This window comes from Marmota flaviventris, chromosome 8 (genome assembly GCF_047511675.1).
Source record: "Marmota flaviventris isolate mMarFla1 chromosome 8, mMarFla1.hap1, whole genome shotgun sequence".
Classification (NCBI taxonomy): domain Eukaryota; kingdom Metazoa; phylum Chordata; class Mammalia; order Rodentia; family Sciuridae; genus Marmota; species Marmota flaviventris.
The window spans coordinates 16,527,680-16,551,022 of record NC_092505.1 but is presented as its reverse complement, the minus strand read 5'-3'; the positions used below and the strand labels follow the sequence as shown (position 1 = coordinate 16,551,022).

The 23,343-nt window shown below is 36.7% G+C and overlaps 1 protein-coding gene across 1 annotated transcript in view; it reads right to left on the bottom strand.

Annotated features, from left to right (window-relative positions):
- Positions 1–804, bottom strand: part of Cyyr1 (cysteine and tyrosine rich 1) — a 105,996-nt gene extending 105,192 nt beyond the window's left edge. The window contains exon 1 of the mRNA XM_027929001.2: positions 351–804. Within this exon, the coding sequence (XP_027784802.2) occupies positions 351–759 (409 nt within the window). The 5' untranslated portion in view covers positions 760–804. The remainder of the gene's footprint in view (positions 1–350) is intronic.
- Positions 805–23,343: the final 22,539 nt, after the last annotated feature.

The window sequence follows — 23,343 nt, the reverse complement described above, 5'->3', positions numbered from 1 at the left end:
CCCGCCATCGCCCCAGATTTCCCTTGAATCCTTGATACATTTTGTCCTGCTTAGAGTGAAATCCCCGAAGTACCGGAATGTGGATTCCAAGTTGCTTGGCAGAGAGAAAAAAGAGGGGAAAAAAAGCAAACAAGAAAAGTTAAAGAAAAAAAAAATCAAAAATATAAAAACAAAAGGCCGAGCAGAGGGCTCAAGCGAGCTGGTTCCTGCTGTCGCCTGTCGGGGACTTCCACAAGCTCTGCTGTCTACAAAGGTCCTTTTCTGTCCTGCCCAGCCAGCGTTTGCCCAGACGGCGACCTGATCACAGTCCCTAGACCCCTGACCTTCTCCCGCCGCCCTCCATCACTGACCTGCGTAGACTAAAAGCAGGACCAACTTCGGAAGCAAGACCCCTGGATGCCCGGGCAGCCTCAGGGCGTCCATCCAAGCCGGGGGCCCGAGACTGCGCGCCAGGACGGACGGACGATGTGGACCGAGGCTGGAGTTAAAGGAGCGCGCGGTACCGGAGGGCACGGGAGGATGGAGTGCGGTCAGACGGAGAGAGCAGTGCTCCTGAGAGCCCGGCCAAGCGGGGACCTGGCCATGACCCAGCCAACCTCCGAGGAGAGCTTGTCTGCGTCGCGTGCGTGAGAGGTGCGGGACTCCCGGCTGGTGCGCGGTGGCCCGACGCGCTGGGGACTGAGGACTCTTTGTCCCTCCCCACTGCACTTGAGGGAGGCGGCTGTTCTGGCGTCCGGGCCACCCAGGCTCACATTTCATCTCCGCGGGTGGCACTAACAGGGGGCAGAGGGCGGGGTGGCGCGACTCCTCCCCACGATGCTGTGCTTCCTTCTGTAGAGTGACTGAGGACACGGCCTTGTCCCGAAGGAACTTTTTCTAACCCTCTGCCTGGGCTGTTGCTATGTTGTTTAACCAGCTCCTTTTCCTGCCTACCCTCTAGCACTATTTTGTCCTTCATAAGCAATAGCTAAAAAACGTTACTTTTTTTTTTTTTATCTCTAAACAAATGAAGGGAATTTTCAGGGTTGAAACTAAATGTACAAAGAATGAGAGTAAAGAAAATCCAGAATTGGAAAGTACAGAAACTGTCTGGTATCTTTGCTGAAAGCTGGTAAAATGTTTTATTTATTAAATACGTAATGAAAGCATGCCAGTGAAGCAAGGGAAAGCAAAACAAAACAAGAATGTACACACTCATCACTATTGTTGAACAATATTCTGGAGTTACTGGCCTATGCAATTAGAAAAGAGAAAGGAAAAAGTTTTTTTTTTTTGTTTTTGTTTTTTTTTTCGGATTGGAAGCAAAAATTATTAGCAAATGAGATGGATATGTGAAAATCAAAGACCAACTCTAAAGCTCTCATCTAAAAAAAAATTTCTTTCTTTCAAATAAAAATCATCAAGTGCTCAATGTTATGAAGAAAGGAGAAAAAATGGGGGAACAAGTAGAGATATTTCTCTTAGCTAACAACTACTAAGGCTCCCTAAACTATTCTATAAATCTGAGAACAAAATTATATCAATAAAAAAAAATACCAAAATGTTTCTTTTTTTTTCCCCAAGCCAATTTGATCTTAAAGTTTGTGTGAAAAGTAAACATGTAAGCTATATATATTAAAATGAAAGAATGAATGGGACTAGCTTCAGCAGATATTAAATATATATGTATTATAATATCACAATAATTAAAACAGTTTGGATTAGCCATTGATATATATAGGCTCAATAGCAGAGAATAAAGAAACCAAAAGAATCAAATGTATGATATGTCAAGATCATTGTAGTGTTTTGAGCAACTAATAAAAACAAATTTTTAAATCAATCAATCAATCAATCAATAAAGGAATATTATTAAAAAAAGAAACTAAAAGCAGACATAACCATGTACAACAATTCAATTTATGATAAAACAGTGTAATAGCAGGGGAAATGACGTTACTTGTTACTCAATAAATTAAGTTGGTACTATGCATAGGTGTTTTGGAGCCTTATCTTCTTCCATCAAAGTCTATTCCACAATGAATTAAATATTTAAGATTTTAAACATGCTGACATGAAAATATTAGATAAAATAAATAATAACATTCAAGGAATTATGAAACAGGGAAGTCTTTTCTAAAAATTCCCCAAATGCAGATACCATAAAAGACAATATTGACCAATTTGACTAAATAAGAATTAAGAATTTCTGTATGTAACTCGTTAAGCATTTGACTGGTAAAAATATTTGCAATGCATAGAATAAACACATCTGATCTTTTACTATTTAAGGAGCTTAAAATCAATAAGAAAAAGTACAACAATCCATTGAAAACCAATAAGCAAAAGAAAAATCAACAATAGAAACTTAATTTAACAGACATTCTATTAAAGTGTGTGTTTGTGTGTGTGTGTGTGTGTGCGCGCGCGCGTGTGTTAATTATGAGCAAAAGCTTATTGTGAGACAATGAAAGAAGGTTTAGAGGTGAAATTAAAGAGTTATGAGAACCTTAACCCAATGTTTGAGACAATGAAAGAAGGTTTAGAGGTGAAATTAAAGAGTTATGAGAACCTTAACCCAATCAGTTAATTAATTCCCTGTTAAGGATTAACTCAGTGGTAACTGAAGCAGGTAGGGTGTGGCTGGAGGAGGTGGGGTTTACATTTTGTCCTGGTGTCTCTTTCTTTGCTCCCTGGTCTTCGTATTCTGAGCCACTTCCCTCTGCCACACTCTTCTACCATGATATTCTGCCTCACCATGAGCCAAGAGGAATGGAATCGGCCATCTATGTTGTGAGACCTCTGAAACTGTGAGTCCCCAAATAAACTTTTTCTCTTCTAATTGTTCTTGTCAGGTCTTTTGGTCACAGTGGCAAAAAAGCTGACTCAAACAGAAATTGCTACGGAAAAATGGGGGCATTGCTTTGACTAACCTGATCATGTAGTTCAGAAGCTTTCTGAAGTTTGTGGGAGGAATTTTGAAAGTTCAGACAAGCAAGCTTGAAAAGCTTTCGATTCTGGTAGGAGCTCAGAAGACCAGAATGCTGATGGACTGTGGATCCTCAATGGTGGGCTCATGAGCTATCAGAGGAAAAAGAAGACAGCTATTGATGACTTGACTAGAGGACATTCATGTTATGTTCTAGCTAAGAAGCTGTCTACATTCTACCCAAGTCCTAAGACTTTGTTAGGCTGAATTTAAAGATGAGGTATTTCTTAATCTGGTGGAAGAAATGTCTAGGCAGCATAACATTCAAGAAGCAGCATGGATATTACTGGCAGATTTCAGCAAGTTTATTATGATAATCAGGAATAGAAAGATTTGAAAAATATGCAATTCCACCAGAAAACTGTGAGTAAAACTGGGACTATGGAATATGTGGTTGTTATAGACATTATAACCACTAACAAATCTCCAAAAACTCTGCAGAGAGACATTTAGAAAGATTAGATCTGAAGGATCTCAAAAATTGGCAAGATCACACCAATCTCAGGCTCAAGGGAAGAAAAGTAAAAATTCCTTTGAGATGAGTGGGGCACCCTGCTTGCACAGGGTGGCCTAGGAAGTTGCTTCCCCATGCTCAGCCAACCAGGTACTAAAAGACTACTGCAGCTGTGGTCAATGGAAGCTTGGCTCTGGCTCAAGATAGCATCAGGCCTTGGTGACAACCATGTGGTACTGGTTCTACAGGAAAGCAGAATGATGGGATTAAAGGGTCATGGAGGCTTCCACCACAATTTCAAAGGAAGGCCTAGGAGGCCAGGCAGTGTTCCAGGGTCAGAGTCTCCGCAGGCTGCTCCTAGAGGGTGATGCATGGAGTTGTGAGGAGAAAACCAAAGCTGCAGTGGAGACCCCCAAGATTAAGAAATGCCAATAATGTGGAACATCTGCTGAGGAAAGTTTCAGGAATTGAGCAGAGGTGAATCCACAGAGAGGCCACGTGGGCTGCAACCAGGCAAGCTGTAGAGATGGAGCTGCACAAGCCCTCTGGAAACACTATGATGCTATGTTCCCGAGATGCTGGATGTGGAGCTGTGGGAATTATTTGCCCAGAACTGGATTTTGGTCTTGCTTTGATCCCATTCCTTCTTTCAAAGCCCCTATTTCTCCCTTGTGGAATAGAAATTTTTACTCTGTGCCTTTATATTAGGATATATGTAACTTACTTTTGATTTTTTACAAGAGTTCATGCTGTGAGTTTGCCTTGAATCTCAGAGGAGACTTTGGACTTGGACTCTCAGTCAATGCTAAAACTCTTAAGATTATGGCAACTCTTGGAAATGGACTATATGTACTTTGCATTGTGAGATGGACATGAACTTTTTTGGGGTCAAGGGGTAGAATGTTATAGTTTATATATGAGGTGTCTGGCAAAAGCTCATGTGTGAAACAATGTAAGAAAGTTTAGAGATGAAATGAAAGGGTTATAAGAGTCTTAATCTAATCAGTACATTAGTCACCTGATAGAGTTAACTTGATGGTAACCATGGGCATGTTGAGTGTGGCTGGAGGAGGTGGGTCCCTAGGAGCATGGGTTTCCAGCTTATATTTTGTCTGGGTGAGAAGAGCTCTCTCTCTCTCTCTCTCTCTCTCTCTCTCTCTCTCTCTCTCTCTCTCTGCTTATTAGTGGTCATGTCCTGAACTGCTTTTCTCCTGATGTTCTGCCTCACCTTGAGCCCTGAGGAATGGAGTTGGCTGTCTATGGACCTCTGAAACCATAAGCCCCCAAATAAATGTTTCCTCCTCTAATCGTTTTTGTCAGGGCTTTTAATCACAGCAGCAAAAAAGGTAACTAAAACAGTGTGTCATTCTTATTTCTAATAAATAAATAAAAGTAGAAAACAAATTGATACTGAGACTTCACTTTTCATATGAAAAAGCCAACCAAATAAAATAAAATATTAATTTTAAGGAGATCAATGTTGATACACACATCCACATTGTTGATATATATATATATATATATATATATATATATAATTCAAATATGTATACATTTTAGTGAGTTCTTCTCTGATTTTTTAACCTGTAAATCCATGACCACAATACCGTAAGAGGATGGGCCAGCATCACTACCAAGTAAATGAATACTAAGCTTTCTACTGTGTATTATGCCCTCATGAAGGCCCAACCTGTCACTTAGTCCAAAAGAAGCCCAATCTATTCCTTCTTTACTCTCAACCCCAACACCTAACCTGTCACCATGTTACAGTGGTTGGACTCTTAAACATCATTCAAATGCATTCTAATTTTATCTTCTATTTATCTCCTACTCTAGACTCTTTTATAGTCTACATTACAACCAGCCTCCCTGCTACAGACATATTTGCCAGACTAAAGCTAGAATATTTCTTCTTAAACTACAAATTACATCCATTCATCTGGTTAAACATCATGATTTCCTGTTGCTCTAAGATTAACTTTCAATCATCTAATTCATATTATCTTTTTTTTTAGTTGTAGATGGACACAATATCTTTATTTATTTACTTATATGTTTTTATGTGGTGCTGAGGATTGAACCCAGGGTCTCACACCTTCGAGGCAAGTGCTTTACCACTTAGCTACAGACCCAGCCCTAATTCATATTTTCCAAGAAACTTCCTCACTAGGTCCTGCCACTCTTAGCCTAATGTTAACCTTCTACCACTATGGAGTATAATATCTAAATAACTGGAAAGATGTTTAGAACCTGGAGAAAAATTCAAATAAGCAAAGACTTAAAAAAAGTATAAGATACAGGTGCATACCACTGTTGGTAGAGCTGAGGAATGGTGTCAAATTCTTTGAAATGGAAAGATGACTTGCTTTTGGGGTTGAGATTGGATACAGACCCTGAGGTGAGGACAGGCCACTGGAAATGACATGGAACTTTTCCTGCCTGCTTGTTGCACAGAGATTTAGAAGAGGCTGATTTCTGCCACTGATGCCAGTAGGAAGTGGCAGTGTTTGTCAGTCACTTCTCTTAGCTTACTTTTGAGAGCAGAGGGCTCTCTCATATGACTCCACAGATGGGGCATGTGAACTTGGACTGGTTCAGCACTGAACAAGAAACTGCACCTTGAAGTACTCAGAGTCTCAGATAAGTCAACTCAACTGATTTACAAAGGTAAACAAAGATACCAAACCACTTAAGGATATGTGGGAGTTTAAAGAAAGGACTTGAAGGATAAATAAAAGGAAACACACACACACACACACACACACACACACACACACATACACACACGAGATGGGAAGCCTTACAGAGCCTAAGAAAGTTTCTGGAAATTAATATTTGGTTTGAGATTTCTAAAATTCACAGAGAAAAATAATAAAATCATCACAAATATTTTTAAAAAGAGCTTAGATAATCAGATTAAATAAAGAGTGCTTTCATAATAAGAAAAAATATAAAGAAATAGAAACCATGAATAAAATATAAGAAATTGTAAAAACACATTGAGGAGATCAAATATGGAAATAAATGTAGGCTAGAAGCAACTTTAGGAGGAAAAAGAAAAGAATTCATCAAAGAAATAATTTTTTTTAAATTATGAGCTATAATGATATTTGAATGTTCATATTTAAAATGCTGAGTTCTAAAGAGAATTTTTGAAAAAAAGTCTATATATAGAAGTATACATATATACATATATTTTAGCAACTATAAATTTAAAAACTATAAATTTCCATATGTAATTAAAAATTTTACTTCAAAAAGAAAGAACATCAGATAAATATAATAAGATATCTCATTTGCAACCCTGAAATGTAAAAGAGAGTGAAAATATTTTAAACTTTTGAAAGATGAAGACTACAGTTTAGGAATCCCATTTCCTAATCAGTTTCCATGTTTATGTAAGTCCATGAAGATAAATATTTATAATAGTATTTATTAGAATTTTAAAACACAGAAAAAGAACATGTCCAGATGAGATAGAATAGTTAAGTAAATTAGGATACATATATATTATGGATTAATATTTAATACTTTAAAATTAGGAGAAATCCTTATAACTTATATAGTTATAACATATAGTTTACAGAAAAATAGGATTCAAAATATTTTAATAATGAGAAAATGCTTATCAATGAAAGGTGAGTGTGTTCTTTTATTAAACTTTATTTCTTGACCTTCCTCTTAGGTGTCTCATTCTTTTTTTAAAAAAAAGCCTCAGCCTATGCTTACTTTTACTGTTTGATGTTTAAAATTAAATGCAGGACAATTAAGATCTAATCTGATAATTCCAATGATGATCTTCTATATAAAGTCTTGGAAGAAAATTAAGTAGACAGAGTGGCTGCTTCACAGTGTTGATTAAATGTCACATCTTTGATGAGGTCTAGCCTGACCACACTTTCAAAGATTCCATCCAGCCTCTTCTCTTCCCTATGACTGACCTCTCACACTGTGCATGTTCTATTTTTTTCTCTTTGACATGGCATATTTCATAGTCTGCCCTACCATATAATTTATTATGTTTATTGTAGGATGTTTAATATGTGCACGTGGGTATATGTTTTCTGTCCCAAATAAGAACTTCTTTTCTTTCTCTAGTAATGGAGTCCTGCTCTACCACTGGCTGGGTTTCAGTCTACATCTGGTGAGAATGAATATTGAGGACCTGCCTCCTTCTGATGGGTGCATGTATGTCTCCATGAGAGATTATACTGATGCTGAATTGATAGAACTGGGAACAAGTTTAGGCAGAAAGCCAGGGAAGATGGAGCAGAAGGGCTGCTGTGGCTTTGGGATACTGGTACTGGAGGCATAGTCCAATCAGAGAGGGAACTGAATAACATTTACTTTCAGCTGTTAATGAGGACCATGCCATCTTTTTTTATCATCCTGCTTTTAACTTCTTATAAAAATGCTTTCCCAATGTGAGGGAGTTACCCATGGCACCCCTTGGATGGAAGAACTCCAAGACCTCCTAGACAACTTAAAAATGAAGGCCATTTATATAGCCAACTACACTGGTCCTGACAATGAACCATTCACAGCAGGAATGAAGGACAGTTCTCCAAGTCCTTCAGAGCAATAGTATAGAGCTCTGGTCTCAATCCTGAGCCCTTTAGGGGGTCTTCCTCTTCCGTGAGCAGCACAGGCTGTAGCTGGTAAGGGAGAAACTAAAAAGATTAGGAAGCAAGGAATACAGTGTGGACCAAAGAAATGTAACAGAGAGGGAAAAGGAAACACAAAGGGACCTAATTTTAAAAAAAAAGTCAATAGCAAGATGCCTTCACAGGAGAAGGGCAACAATGGAATTTCAGTGTTCTTCCCTAAAGATATTTATGTAACCCAACTATATGTCATGGGACGATGGTGGCAAATCTAGCGTGGTGAGCAAAACCTGACACAGTATGAATGTTGCATTATATTGATGATATGATGTTAACTTCTGAGTATTTTCTTCACCTAGAGAGGGCAACTCAAACTGTGGTGGTGCATCTCTAAGAGGGAGGATGGACCATCTGCTTCTCCACATTACAAGGACCTGGGCTGTCTGCCAAGTACTCAGGGATATCTGGTTGGAAATGGCTATTAAAGAAAAAGTCCAAGTTTTCCCAACTCCCAAAGAGTCACCGAATTTCTTGGGAATGTTAAGATATTTTTGTCCCTCCAAAGGCAAACCTGATGGTACTGGGAAATAAAACATCTTGAGGCCTTTTCTCAAGAAAATAGAGTTGCAGAGCAATTATAAGAATCGGGCATGCCAGCCCAGGAATAGCTCCAAGCATTCGATGCCTCTAACTGCCATGATGGGTTTAAGGGGATCCTGCGGCAATGGCAGGGCAATAAATAAATGCCCTTAGGTCCCTGATCACATCTATGAAAGGAGGCAAAGATATAGAAAGACATTTGGAAACAACAGCTTCGTTTGGAATTGTGCATGGTTTATATGGCAGCATAGAGCCATACTCTTCTGCCGGGCTCAGGAAACAGATGACCTAACTGAAGTTAAATGACTGAAAATACGTCAGCTGAAGATGTAACTGCCTGGCTATACAGAAAGACAGGTCATGAAGAAAGAAAGCTCCATGGCCCATAGCAACAAATAGGGACTCCCATGAAGATAACCCAATATTGTATGTGCATATGTTTTTTACTTCTTCTGTTCCATGCAGCAGCCATGGCTAATGCTTCATGTGATGGGATGAATAGCTTGAGGGAGGCAACATCACCACAGTGGCAGGTGGACTTCATTGGACCCTTGCCCCCATCAGAGGCCGCAAGTTTGCCCTCAGATATGCAGACACATACTGGACTACTATGGGCACATGTTTGCAGAAGGACCATGATTGCTATTTCATAATTTTCCTAATTTACTGCTTAGCTCTTAAAATAAATGTTACATTTCACAATATTATTCCATCATCACATTGGAGAATATTTAATGATATAGGAAAATGGTCATGGAATCTTTAGGGAGGAAGCCAAACTATGTTTACTATAGGATCCTAATTTAATGAATCAATACATCTTTACTTTTGACTGTTTCTTATGTTTTCAAATATTTACAATAAACATGTGCTGTGCTATAATGATTAAAAACTAGATTTAAAGTAAGATCTTTTAGTGTGATTATGCCAATTAGAGTAGATGTTTCCTAATGACTAATGTTATGTGAAAGCTTTCAAATGCATTTGAAGAGCGAATGATTTCACCTCTGAGAAATTTTAATTTCAGCCATAGTAATGAAACTTTAAGACCAAAATTCATTGATGAGAATTTATTAGCATATCATGTGTAACTGTGTATTGTGTTTGTATCATGGTTATGTCTTTGGATGATGTATATATCTACATTATAAATGCTTGAAGATGATCAAAAAAGCTATGGATCACATATGACAGATGAGCAGTTTTAACCATTAGTTTCCTTTAGCATGGAAAAGTTAGAATAGGATTTCACACAATATTTGTGTCAGTTTCCTAGTTTCATAGATGGGAAAACTAAAGCCAAAATACCACTCAGTTAGAGGGAGGCAGGATCCCATGCAGAGAGGTCACAGAGATTTTGCAATGATATGATAGATTGTTCCCTGAGTTGATGACAATCCTCTTCTGATTTCTCCTGACTCTCAATCCTCGTCTTCAAATAATTTATTTCTTCATATAGTCATGCAGATCAGTGTAACTTCTTATGACTAGTTATCCATTAATAAACACAACAAAACTTTTTATATGTATGTAAGGCCTCTGCTTCATCTTTATTAAAAGACGTATAGATGCCAAGAAAAGAGAATGCCCATACAAAAGAAAAAACAAAACAAAACATAAAACCAGAAGAAAGCAAGAAGAAAAAAAAGTATGGTTGAAGCATTGCATTCAGAATACAGAAAGAATACTGAATAGCCTATTATGCACCAAGACCATTTCTACTTAATCTTTGAATGTTTCAGTTAAGACTCTCAACATCCCAGTGAGATGGATACTGTTTCTACAGTCCCTATTGTGTGATCAAGGTGTTGAGACTCAGAGTAGGGAGTAAATTTGCCCAAGGTCACATAGCAAAAGAGAATGCTTTGAACATGTAACTCCTGAGCAGTAGAGATTCCACTCTTAACCATCCAATCTAAACAGTCAAATAAAAAAAAAATGTTTGGTTTAGATGAAGCTAAAAATTCTCACTTTGAGTATATCAAAAACAGAAAATAAAGCACTGTTGATGACCTTTCTCAACAGCAATTATCTCAGCATCAAAAAAGCTCTAGTGAGGCACCTTGTCTTTGCAAGACCTAGGAATAAGCATGGGAAATAAAGTTTAGGGAAATAACTTTTAAGGTTTTGTAAAAGATTGATTTGATAAAAGCTCAAAGGACTTTTCTCATGCCATTTTATGTTGCACAAAAATAATCTGCTATTAGCAATGTGTTTTTAATTACATTTTGGAAAATCTCCACATAACATCTCTTTTAATCATCCTAACAATCCTAAGATATGCTATATTATTAATAGTAGGTTATAGTTTAGAAGTGTGGTGCTGAAAATTTAGCATGCATCAAAGTCACTACATACCAAATATGCTAAACTAGAAATCACCATATCCTAATCCCCATTCAGAAGGTCAAGGTGAGCACCTGACAGTTTGCATTTCTCACAAGTTCCCAAAGGCAGACACCACTGCCTAAGCACCACAACAAAATGTCTGGTTCTAAAAATTCTGATTTAGAGAGTATTTCTCCTTATACATAGCTAGTTTTATGAGGAAGAACAAAGTTTTTATTTTTAATTGTTACATAATAATTATACATATTTATGGAGTACCGTGTTTTTGGTACATGTGTACATTGTGAAATAATCAAATCAGGGTAATAACATCATCACCTCAAATATTTATTATTTCTTCATGGTGAAAACATTGAAAATTCTCTCTTATAGCTATTTTGAATATATAACATTAAGTGTACAATATTGTTGCCTATAGTCACCCCACCACAATAGAACATCTCTTCTGTCCAACTCTACCTTTGTACCTGGGTTTGTCAGCAAACAAACCAAAATATCCAACCAGAACAACTTAGAAAATGGAAAATTTATTTTGGCTTCCAGTTTCAGAGTTTCAGTCCAGGTCAGCCAACTCCGTTACTCTGGCCAGGTATGAGTCAGACTATCATGGCAGAAAGATGCTCAGTTCATGGTGGCAGGAAGCAGAGAGAGAGGAAGGATCCAGGGAGATAAGCTATAGTCCTCAAGGGAAGTCCCCAGGGACCCACCTCCTCCAGATCTTCCCCTTCTGCCTGCAGTTACCACCCAGTACAGTAGGACTTTCAGATTATTAACCCATCAAATGGATCCACCCACTGATTAGGTTACCGCTCTCCTCATATAATCATTTCCCCTCTGAACACTTCTGTATGGCCTGTCATATGACCTTATTAGGAAACACCTCCAACGCAAACCATAACAATACCCTCCTGATGGATGTTTCCTAATTCACCTTCCTAACCTCAGCTTCAGCCGCTGGTAACCACGCTCTACTTCTAGGGGATCTACTTTTTCAGATTCCACATCTGAGTGAGATCCTGTGCTATTGGCCTTTCTGTTCCTGGCTTATTTCACTTAGCATAATGTCCTTTGAGTTCACCATATTACCACAAATGACAAGATATCATGCTTTTTAATGCACGGATAGTATCCCATTGTGTGTGTATATGTGTGTCTCAGTGTCTAATTTAGTGTACAATTCTCACCATGGTTTTATTATTAATAGCACTCAGTCACCCTCTAAATGTATTCTTTCTCTATACCTGTGCATATGTTATTGTTGAACCATTCAAAAATAAGCTGTGCATATTGTAGCTCTTTCCTCTTAAATATTTCAGTGTGTATGTTTGTCTGTGAGAAATTTCCAACATACAGTTGCTAATTTTTCTTTTCCTAATAATATGAAATCTATGAGGATATATCAAGTCATGCAAATACCCCAATCCTCATGGAATTGAGAAGAACAAGGAAGAAAATTTCCCTTTCCATCATACAAAGAGGGAAGTATTGTTTGTATTCTTTTGCATTTTTCACTGAAGCATTGTGTACATTTTTTTTTTTTTTTTGCATTTTCATCTAGGCAATCTTCCCATATTAGTTCAGAGTTATTGTACTCATCCATTTTTTTATTGCTTCAAAGCGTAAAATTGAATGGGTTCTTTTTTTGTTGTTGTTATTTGTTTGGATATTAAGTTATTTTCCAATGTTTGCAATTCTAAATGATGCTGGAATTAATAACCTTGAAAATATGTTTATCTTTAAGATAAATTTACAAGAGTTGGATTGCTGGGTTGAAGGGTAAATGCATAGGCAATTTTGTTGAACATTGCCACATTAATCTCTAGTAGACTGTGACATTTTGCATTCCCACTAGTATGTATCCACCACGAATTTGCCTACATAATATATTGCCAAAGTCTTTGATTTTCTTTCTTCCTCTCCCTTCCTTCCTTCCTTTCTTCCTCTTTCTTTTCTAGTTTGATATGAGAGGTGGTATTTCTTATGTTTCTCTTATTGTGGTGAAATTGAATATCTTTTCTCAGGGCTATTTTTTAGAAATCTTTTTTGAGTTATTCATTCATAACTTACCTATTTGTTCATAGGATTTGGGGGAGTTTCCTTAAATAATTCTTTGTATATTATGGATATTAAATCCTTTACAAGTGATATATATATTTCAGTATGTTCTCCCAGTTTGTCATTTTTCTTTGTTTGCTTATGGTGTTTTTGCCATACAAATAATTTTAATGTTTAAGAAGTAAAATTTATTGGCGTAGTTTTTTAAAATTTATTTTTGGTATCTGAATTTTGAATTATTTTGCTTCTCCCAGGTTATAGAAGAATTTATTATCAATAATGATACTTGTACATATTCATTTTATACAATTAAATCTCTCTGTTATTGGATGCAAATTTAGTACGGTAGCAGGATATAAAATTAGCATGTAACAATCAATAGCATTTAGTTCTCCAAATCATAACTGATTAGAAGATAAGGTGTTGGTTTTGTCAGCAAGTGGCATATCAGATGCTTGCCTTGTTTCCTAGTTCAATATCTGATGCCTTAGTATTAATAGAGACAGAAATACATCAAATGGATGGTATCTCATTTGTGCTTGTAGCACATAGAGTGCTATGGAAAGACTAGCAGAATACATCCTTGTACTGAAAAAGTAAAGTGAAATTAAATATTCAGTGATAAATATAAATGCAAATACTGATCATATTATGAAAATTTTATCTTCTTGGCAATAAAATAATTCCACCTTACTAAAAGAAATAGTGAGAGAAATACTTCATTTAATTACAACCAGGCTTTCTCAATCTATGTTCTTTTAAAATGATATGTCAATTTACATTTTGAAAAAGGAAAAATATTACTCCCACTATGTTTTTCTTCTTTGGCAAGACGGGTTGTATTATCACTTGGCCTTTTCTGGTATGTATGCATAACTCCACCTTGAAGCATACTATCTATATTGTTTTATCTTCTTCTCTTCAGTTAACATTGCATCCCAAGCATTTTCCACATTTGTAGTCTTGATAATCATTATATCAGCAGCTGCTTAGGCTTCGATCTGGTTGTTTTGGCATATTTTATTTGGCCTGTCTTTGTTGTTGCAATATCCTCTAGTCTTTCAGTTTCCATTCTTGTTCATTTCTAAACAGGTTTTCAGATAGTAGCTGTGTAATCTCTTAAAAATAAAAATATGTCCCAATCCTCCATTGATTGAAACTTTGTATATTCTTTTTGGACTTTGAACACAATTCAAAGACTGAATGTCTTGAATGATTTAGTTTCCATCTACCTTTCTGACCATGTTCCCCAGTAGATCTGACCCCAGAATCCTGGAAAATTCTTAGAATTGCTGGTCATTTCCTTGCTAATAGATATCCCATTTCTCTCTAGGGGTCCTCTCCCCAAATCCTAAGATTACACCCAACTCACTTTCTCAGAGGTCACTTTCTTACTTGCTCTCCTTTATTCTCAATCAAAACACTACTTTGATTTAAAATACCTGCCAGACAATTCTGATGCATATTAAAATTGAGAACCACTGGTTTAGAAAATTGGCGTACAGTAAAAATATGTGAACTACATATGTAATTTCAAAATTTCCATATCCATAATAAAAATATAAAACTGAATTGAAATTAATTTAATAATATATTTTATTTGCCTTAACCCATTCAAAATTTTATTTCTACATATAAGTAATATAAACAATCATTAATGATATATTTTACATGCTTATTAACACAAAGTCTAAAATATCCTGTATTCATCATACATTTGCAACTGATTTAATTTGTGAGCTAAATTTTCATCAGATAGTCTATATTTAGATTTTATGTACAGTTGAGAAAGTAGATTTCCATACCAAATTGCTTCAAATATACTTAAGAGTTTTTCAGTGAACTAAAGGAAGTATTTCAAGTTACAATTTAAAATGCAATGGACATTATTATTCAAAGTACATGTATAAAGGCATGAATTGGTATGAATATACTTTGTATACAACCAGAGATATGAAAAATTGTGCTCTATATGTGTAATAAGAATAGTAATGCATTCTGCTGTCATATATAATTAAAAATATTTTGAAAATAAATAAAAATGGAAATTTTTAATTCATAAATTGTGCTGGCTATATTTTAAGTATCAAATAGATACACATATTTAATAATGACCATGTTGAAGAACACAAATCTAGGAAATATCCAGAGTACGCCATGAAGTTGCTCAATTAAAGACTTTACATCTTTGTCACCAAATACCACTATAGGAATCCCTGTTACTGCTTCCAATCTGACTTTGCAATGCCATTCATGCTTATAGGACATAGACTCTGCATGTGTATCCATGTTTCCAGCATTTTCTTCTGTATTCAGTGTCTTACTAGCACCATCAGAATACACATCAAGAGTCAAATCATGAACTGGAGTTATAGTTGCAAGAAAGTCCATTGTTGTTTCTGACATCTTCCTTGGGAAGGCAATCCTCCTTAGATGGCAAACTTGCAAAGAAGGAACAAAACAACAAAACAAGAGAAAACAAAAGATACTAGGCAATAAGACGTGTATGGCAAATAACCACTGAAAAAGCATACTATGAGCTCTCAAAGGCAGGGACCGAATCTACCCTGTTCACAGCTGTTTTATTAAGAACTTTAAACATGTCTTGGTTCATAGCTGTGTGCAATAATTTTTGGTTGAATAAGTGACTTTATAATTCACACCAGGGAAAGTGAACTAAGAAATCTAAAGCATATGTTCTTTTCACTGTCTAGGGAAAATCATTTTCAATCTCATGCTGTTGTGTGGAAGTCATACAGTTATCTGTTTGCTTTTAACCTCTGTTACTGCCAGGACTAGCTTTCTGATGTCTTTCAGGGATTTCTCTGGAAAGCAAATTAAAAATGGAACATGAATGATAACAGAGCTGAGGGGAGAGTGACCTTGAGTGCACAGCCAAGGTTGATTCAGTTGGTGATTTCATGAGATATGTCAGTCAGGTGGCTCACTTACCCATACTCTAGATGAAGCGGACTTGACTGCAGTCATACAAGAGGAAATACAAAGGAGAACTGCAGGCAGGTGTTTTGGTAGCAAATGACCTTTTCCTCTCACTGTCTTGTTGATTATATTAGGAAAAGGGCATCTGATACAAGAGTAGCTAATCTCTAGTCCAGCAAGTGACTATTAGCATTACTTGGGAAAAAGGGGGGTGGGTGGTAAATGTGGCCAATTAGATGATAACAATTGGAAATTCAAATTAGGAAACAGCAAAATAATAAGTTAGGTAGCAATGGGACCTAAATGTGCATGAAAGAGCACAAAGTTTTAATGAGCCATTTTAATAAGGAATGAGCAATAAACAGAACCAAGAAAGTAGAGAAAAAGTTAATTTGGATGCATATATATGTATGCATAAATATACAAAAACATATATGTACACACACACACACACACACACAGTCACAGCACTGACATTTTCTTTTCCTGGAGTCCATTTTCTAGATTTTCATATAGGAAACTCTTAATTACATCCTTGTATTGTATTTTGGGTTTTGAGTCAGATGTCACCTGTTTAATGATTTTTATCTTGATTTCTCAGTCTAATCTTGCCCTCTTTCCCTGCCACCCTTTTTTTCTAATACTCTACAATCTAGTTTTCTACATAGCACTGATCATCAGTTAACTTAAATAATTGATTGGTTTACTATTTACTACCAGTTGCTCATGCATGAATATAAATGCCATGAATTTAAAGCCTAAATATCTCATATATTATTTGTACAATGCCCCCAATGGTATCAGATGGACAGTAAATGAGAAAAAAAATCATTAAAAGAATATGATAAAATCTCTGGGCATGGTGGAGCACGCCTGTAAACCCAGTGGCTCAGGAGGCTGAGGCAGAAGTATCACAAGTTCAAAGCCAGTCTTAGCAACCGAATGAGGCACTTAGCAACTTAGTAAGACCCTGTCTCTAATAAAATATTTTAAAAGGGCAATGTATGAGGTTCATTGGTTCAACACCCCTAAAAAAATAAATAAAAAGTTAAATAGAAATTTACATAATTTATGTATGACAGCTGTAATGAAAGATTAGTAGGTAAAAACACTGCAGGGTCAGAGAATACTGAAACTTTTAGTGAAAATGGTGTGAAGTCCAAGAATCTGACTTCTGAGTTCCCTAGATTTGTCTTGAATCCTTTCATCCCCCATATTTCTTGGTATATAATTTCATAGACTGAGCAAAGACACCCCAAACATCTGTGGCAGTATTTGTATTGCACTGGTCAGACATTATAAGTACTAGTTAAAATCGAGGAGAGGAGCAGAGAAGTTTTGAAAAAAAAAAAAGAATTGGTTAAAACTGTTTAGTAATTCAGGGTCTAAAGTATTAGGCTATGTGTTGATGCAAGGTTTTCCAAATTATATTATTGTTGATTGAATTAAAGAGCAAACAATCTCTGTAGTGTATACTACACCTCTAGCTCTGTTAATAGTACTCCAATTTCTCTCTAAATCTGTGGTTCTCAATCATGAGACATTTGGGAATATCTAGAGATATTTCAATTGTCATAACTTGGGTGGGGGAGAAGAGGTAGAGACCAGAGATGGTGCTAAATACCCTTTAATACACAGCTCCCTATAACAATTTTGTTGTCCCAAATGTCAATAGTACTGAGGTTGAGTGTATCAATATCTAATCTGTCTAAACTGTCATTTTTCTTATGAAGATTATGTAGCATAAGATACAGAATTTGAACATAACTCAAAGTTTTCCTGCAATGTATTATGGAGTTGGGAGATGTCATTAATCCTCGAATATACTATGAGGTGAATGTCCTTTCTGAAATTCATGATGAAAATTGGTCCTCAATGCAATGATATTAAAAGGTGAGAACTTTAAGTTGTATTAATGTCCTATAAAATGTCTAGAGAGAACTCGCTACATAAAGACATAAAGTGTGTCCCTTTAGAGGAAGTGGCATTCAAGGTGCTCTCTTGGAGGTAGAAATGGCCCCGTCCAGACATTGAACCTTGTATTAGGTTCACCTTAGGCTTCTTGGCATCTGGAACTCTGAGAAGTAAATGCGTGTTCCTGATTAATTTCTTAGTCTCACGTATTTCATTAACTAATACAGGATACTTTTCATTAACTGGTCTGGTTGACTACATGCATACTCACTCTCCCAAACTTCCCTTAGCAAGAATTAATGATTGGAAATGTATTAGTTCATAAAGTCAAAGAGAAATGGAGAGAAAACATGTATTGACAAGAGATTTCTGCAAATTTTGAAAGATAGCAAAGCAGTCAAGGAAAAGCACCTAGTCTGGCAGACAGAAAATTATCTCAAACTACATTTCAGAACTTAGAGGGAGCAGGCAAAGGTGGAAGGCAGCAGAGTAGTTAGAAGGGCTGAAATTAGATGGGTTGGTTTAAAGTGAATGTATTGAAGTGGGTGGATTCCAAATATCTGCACCATGAAATGCTCATTGCTGTGCTTCCCTTCTCCTTTCCTTTACCTTATTCCTCACTCCTCATACCTCCAGGAACAATTTGTGTTTATCTTCTGGACAGTTTGAACAAGAGAGTTTCTATAACCAGTGCTCCCATGCATGATGACACCCATATAAATTAGGGGATAGTAGTATGAGATGCTGGCATTAGAGTTTTATTAGCCCAGGTGGACCATGGTGAGTTCAAATTCATTCTAAATATGGTAGAAAATCTTTGAGGGTTCCAAGAAGAAGAATGTGAGGATTTGATTTATAGTTTAAAAATACTTACTATGCTGTATGGAAAATGCATTATAGAGAGATAGTGGGATAAGCAAGAAGAAAATTTAGTAGACCATTTTTATATTCCATAGCGATTCTGTGGTACCAGAAAAAGGAGAGAAATAGGTGATTCGGATCCCATTATGGACAGTAGAACAGCAGGAATAGTGGGATATTGGTAAGGTGTCAGGGTGAGAAAGCAACAAAGATGACTTTTAAATTGTTAAATTGAAAAAAAAAGGCAAATGTGTGATGCTAAATTTTCTACTGAGATGAAGAAAGGCAGAGAAAGGAAAGTTTGGAAGTGAGGATAAGTTTTGTACATATTGAGATGTCTCTTCTGCTAATCAAGTGGAGATGCCAAGTAGACAACTGAGAAATATTTCAGGATTAACATCGGAGATATAAATTTGGGAGGCTTCAGTATATAGTTGGTCTTTTGGGTTGAATTTTGTCCTTCCAAAAGAATATATTAAACGCCTAATCTCTGGTACTACAGAATGTGATCTTATTTGGAATTATGATGGTGCTGCTGATAGAGTTAGTTAAGATGAGCTCCTACTAGAGAAGGGTGGGCCTTAATCTGGTATGGCTAGTGTCATCATAAAGAGGAGATAAACAAAGATACTAGTGGAGAACTCCATGTGATGGTGGAGACCCAGACTGAATCATTGCATCTTTAATCCAAGGAACACCAATTTCCAACAAACCACAAGGAACCAGGAAAAGTCAAGGAAAGCTCCTCCCCTATAAGTCTCAGAAGGAGCATGAGCCTGCCACCACCTTGATTTTTGAACTTCTATACTCCAGAACTGAGGTACCATGCATTTCTGTTGATGTAAGCTACCTAATTTGTGGTATTAGGCTACAGTGGCCCTAGGAAACAAACACAGATGATATTTAAATATTTGAGGAGAAAATATATACCAAAAGTAAGCCCCCAAACTGAGCCACAGATGAGGTGTTCCAATTGGGAGATTTTGTGGAGTTGGCAAAGATACTAAGTGGCTGCTGATTTCAGTGATACCTATGTGCTCTCTACCATGGACAAACTTGATATCTCGCCTAAGTCCTCTGGGCATTTTGATAATAGTTTCACCTGATGCTGTCCTTGTGCTTAAGCCTTTTTTAGTACAGCGCTTCCCCATCAAGAGTAAAGACAGAAGGACACGAAACTTATGAGATACTGCTTTTACTACCACCTTGTAAAGGAGTTTACAGATTTATCTAATTGTTGATAATAAATAATGGTGCCAGGATATTAAACATGATTAGAGGTATTCAGAATTTTTTCTATTTCCATTGCCAACTCTTGTGCCCATTCTGAGGTAGGGGGCACCTTTATAAATTAACATGATGATATTCTACTCTGGTGAATTGTGACATCTGCTAGGATGTAGGTTTCATATCATAGATATGATGACGACCCTACCTTCAATAGGAGAGTTTATCCAAGCTGACAAGGAGGAAATCTTGCTTTCCATCTACTGAAAATAATGCCTCTGGTCTATAATTATCAGGCAAACATATAAGCTTTCTCTAATTACATCCTCCCTTGATTTATTATTTATTTATTTATTTTGGTACCCAGGATTGAACTTAGGGGTGTGTAAGCCCTGGGCCACATTTCCAGTCTTTTTATTTTTTAACTTGAAATAGGGTTTCACTCAGTTTCTTAGGGCTTCACTAAATTGCTGAGACTGGTCTTGAACTTGTGATCCTTCTGTCTTAGCCTCCTGAGCCACTGGGATTACAGGCATGCGCTACCACACCTGGCCCTCTTGATTATTAATTATATATCATATACTTCAATGCAGGTTTACCATCTTCCTTTGTGCTCACACTTTCTATATCCTAAATCAAGCTTGCAATCTTTGCTTCCATTTTTAAAAGTTAATTCAAAGTCAGAGAGATAGAGAAGATCATTTACAAATCACTAAGGAGTTAATTGTGAAACTAAAATAAATATAATTTTTATCCTGCCACTTTCCCCATCTTAGTAGAGATTTCAGTTTTGGTTTAGAATCTTTTTCCAGATCTCTACTCCTAAACCAAGATCAGCTTTTCCTTTTATTCAAGGTTAATCTGACTTCTTGCCTTTTTCTATCTCCTAATTGTTATGCACCTAAGAGATTTTTTCCCCCACATATACCTATTATTCTGCATTTTGGCAGATCTTTCTCTCTTCTCTGGCTCTTTTCCTCAGTATGTAAACATGACTGCAGATGTTATAAACTGAGAAGCTATGTAGCTTTGGTAATTTTAACTGTTGTGTATAAGTTTTTGGCAAAGCTATGTGTCTACAGATTTTGTTGCTTCTTTGAGAGATGTGTTTCTGTTTTATGAATATATTTGTAATACATTCTACTTATATACTGTAATTTATTCTTGGAGATTGTATGTGTTCTTGCTTGAACAGCTGTTTTCTGGGAATGAGGATCTCAAATGAATTGGACTTCAAGAAAGAGACCATAGCCACAATTCAAAACTTGCATTGGAAGGAATTAAAAAAAAGAAGGGCATTTCTTTTCATGCAGTATGGGCTTTTGGGGAGACTCTTGATTTCTTATTCTTGTCTAAAACCAAATAACCTAGACACTGGGAAGTGGTCTTATTCAGAGGTATTATGTTCAGATATAATTGTTCTGACTGGGCCAGGAAAAAAAAAAAAAAAAAGCCACATCCCTGTAAGGGTAAGATCTCTTAAGGGAGAAGTATTTCCTCAGTTTATCAACTTCCCTGTGGAAAGAGGGTGAAGCTTATGGTAGGATGAAAGAAGGACTTTTCCTTCAGCTGGAGTCTTGGGACAGTGGAGATTAGTCTCAGAGGTATGATGGTAGTCGGGACATTTGTAGAGAGATTGGTGGGCACTTACTTCCATGTCCCATGTTGAAGGTGGGGTAATCATCAGGTCTGTGATATATAACATGTGTTGTACTGAATGCTGTTAAGGAGGTTCATACATTTTATGACTGGAAATACTGTTTGAATCCTGAAAATGGAACCAGGGACTCAGACCATCTACAGACAGCAGAGATGGACATTTTCTCTCTGTGTTGTAACTTCACTGAATCTACATTAAGGCATTGAAAGATTCAGCCTGATCTTGGCTCTGCGGTTTGGGATACAGTCAAACAAGCTTAGTATGGTGGCAGCCGTCATGGGCATCAGTCCAGGAAGGGTCGCCATGGCAAAGTGTCAATCTTGTGAAGAAACAGCCAGGGCCAACTACGTAAGCCCACTGCACGAGAAAGGCTCATGGGAATCTCATGGATTGGAAGATTATCAAGTCTCTAGGTGGGTGGGGATGTACTCTGAGTCATGCCATTGGAGGGCATTCCCAGACAACGTTCCAGACTTGTAAACATAGCACTGTCTCAGTAATTCTTCATCTCTCCTCCTGTCTCACAAGTAATCATGTCTCTTTCTTCTTCTATACCAGAGAATACACACATACACACAAAAAACAAAGCAAAACAAAACAAAACAAAAACAGGTTTTTTTTGTGATGCATTATAAATGAGGGATTTGCCAAAAGAATTGTAGGAAAAAGAATACCTAATTAAAAATTAAATCAAGGAACTCTAATGGCAAGTTGGATGTTTGAGATAACAATTTTCAGATAAGTTTTTTTTTTTTTTATTTTAACCAGAAATAAAGCAGAACAAACTATTTGTCAGTACAGGGTAATGGGAAAACCACGAGAGTAGACATTGAATATCAGGATTGTGGGTCAGCAATAATATTCATTAACAGTGGGTTCCTTCAACAATCACTTTACCACTTTGAGCATCTATTTCTTTGATATTGCAATGGATAGAAGTATACATCTATGTCATAATAAGAATAGAATGAGCCAGGCATGGTGGCAAATGCTTGTAAACCCAGCGACCAGGGAGGCTGAGGCAGGAGGATTGAGAGTTCAAGGCCAGCCTCAGTAGAGGTGAAGCACTAAGCAGCTCAGTGAGACCCTGTCTCTAAATAAAATACAAAATAGTGCTGGGAATATGGCTCAGTGGTTGAGTGCTGAGTGCCCCTGAGTTTAATCCCATTGCCTCCTCCCCCCAAAAAATGATAGAATGAAAAAATGTGTACAAAATATATAGTTTACATACCTAAGGTATACTTTCTACTACTTAATGATCTCATATATCTCTTTCAACCATGATTCCCTGACTCCATGAAAATTTCATACATGTACTGAGTATCTACAATATTAATAATGATTACAGGCCATTTGGAAAACTGGAGACTAGAACAATAATATTTTCAATTATTCATTTATTGTTTTCAAATCCAAAGCTAAAAATTTATGCGATCAGTATTATTATCCTGTAGAACATAAGTCAAATAATAAGCATTGCCATCAACCAGAAGAAGAATTTTCAGCTTGCCAATTTCTCTGGCTCCATATATCTTTATTTGATTTTCTTAAACACATTATAATAAAATGGTATGAAGTGATATGTCTTCCAAAATATAGAACTTTTCAGAGCCAAAAGTATTTGTATGGGTAGTGGTTACAAAGACAGAAAAATGGCTGTCTGCGTTAGTCTGCTGGAGCTAATCTCCACAAAACACCACCATCTAGTTGG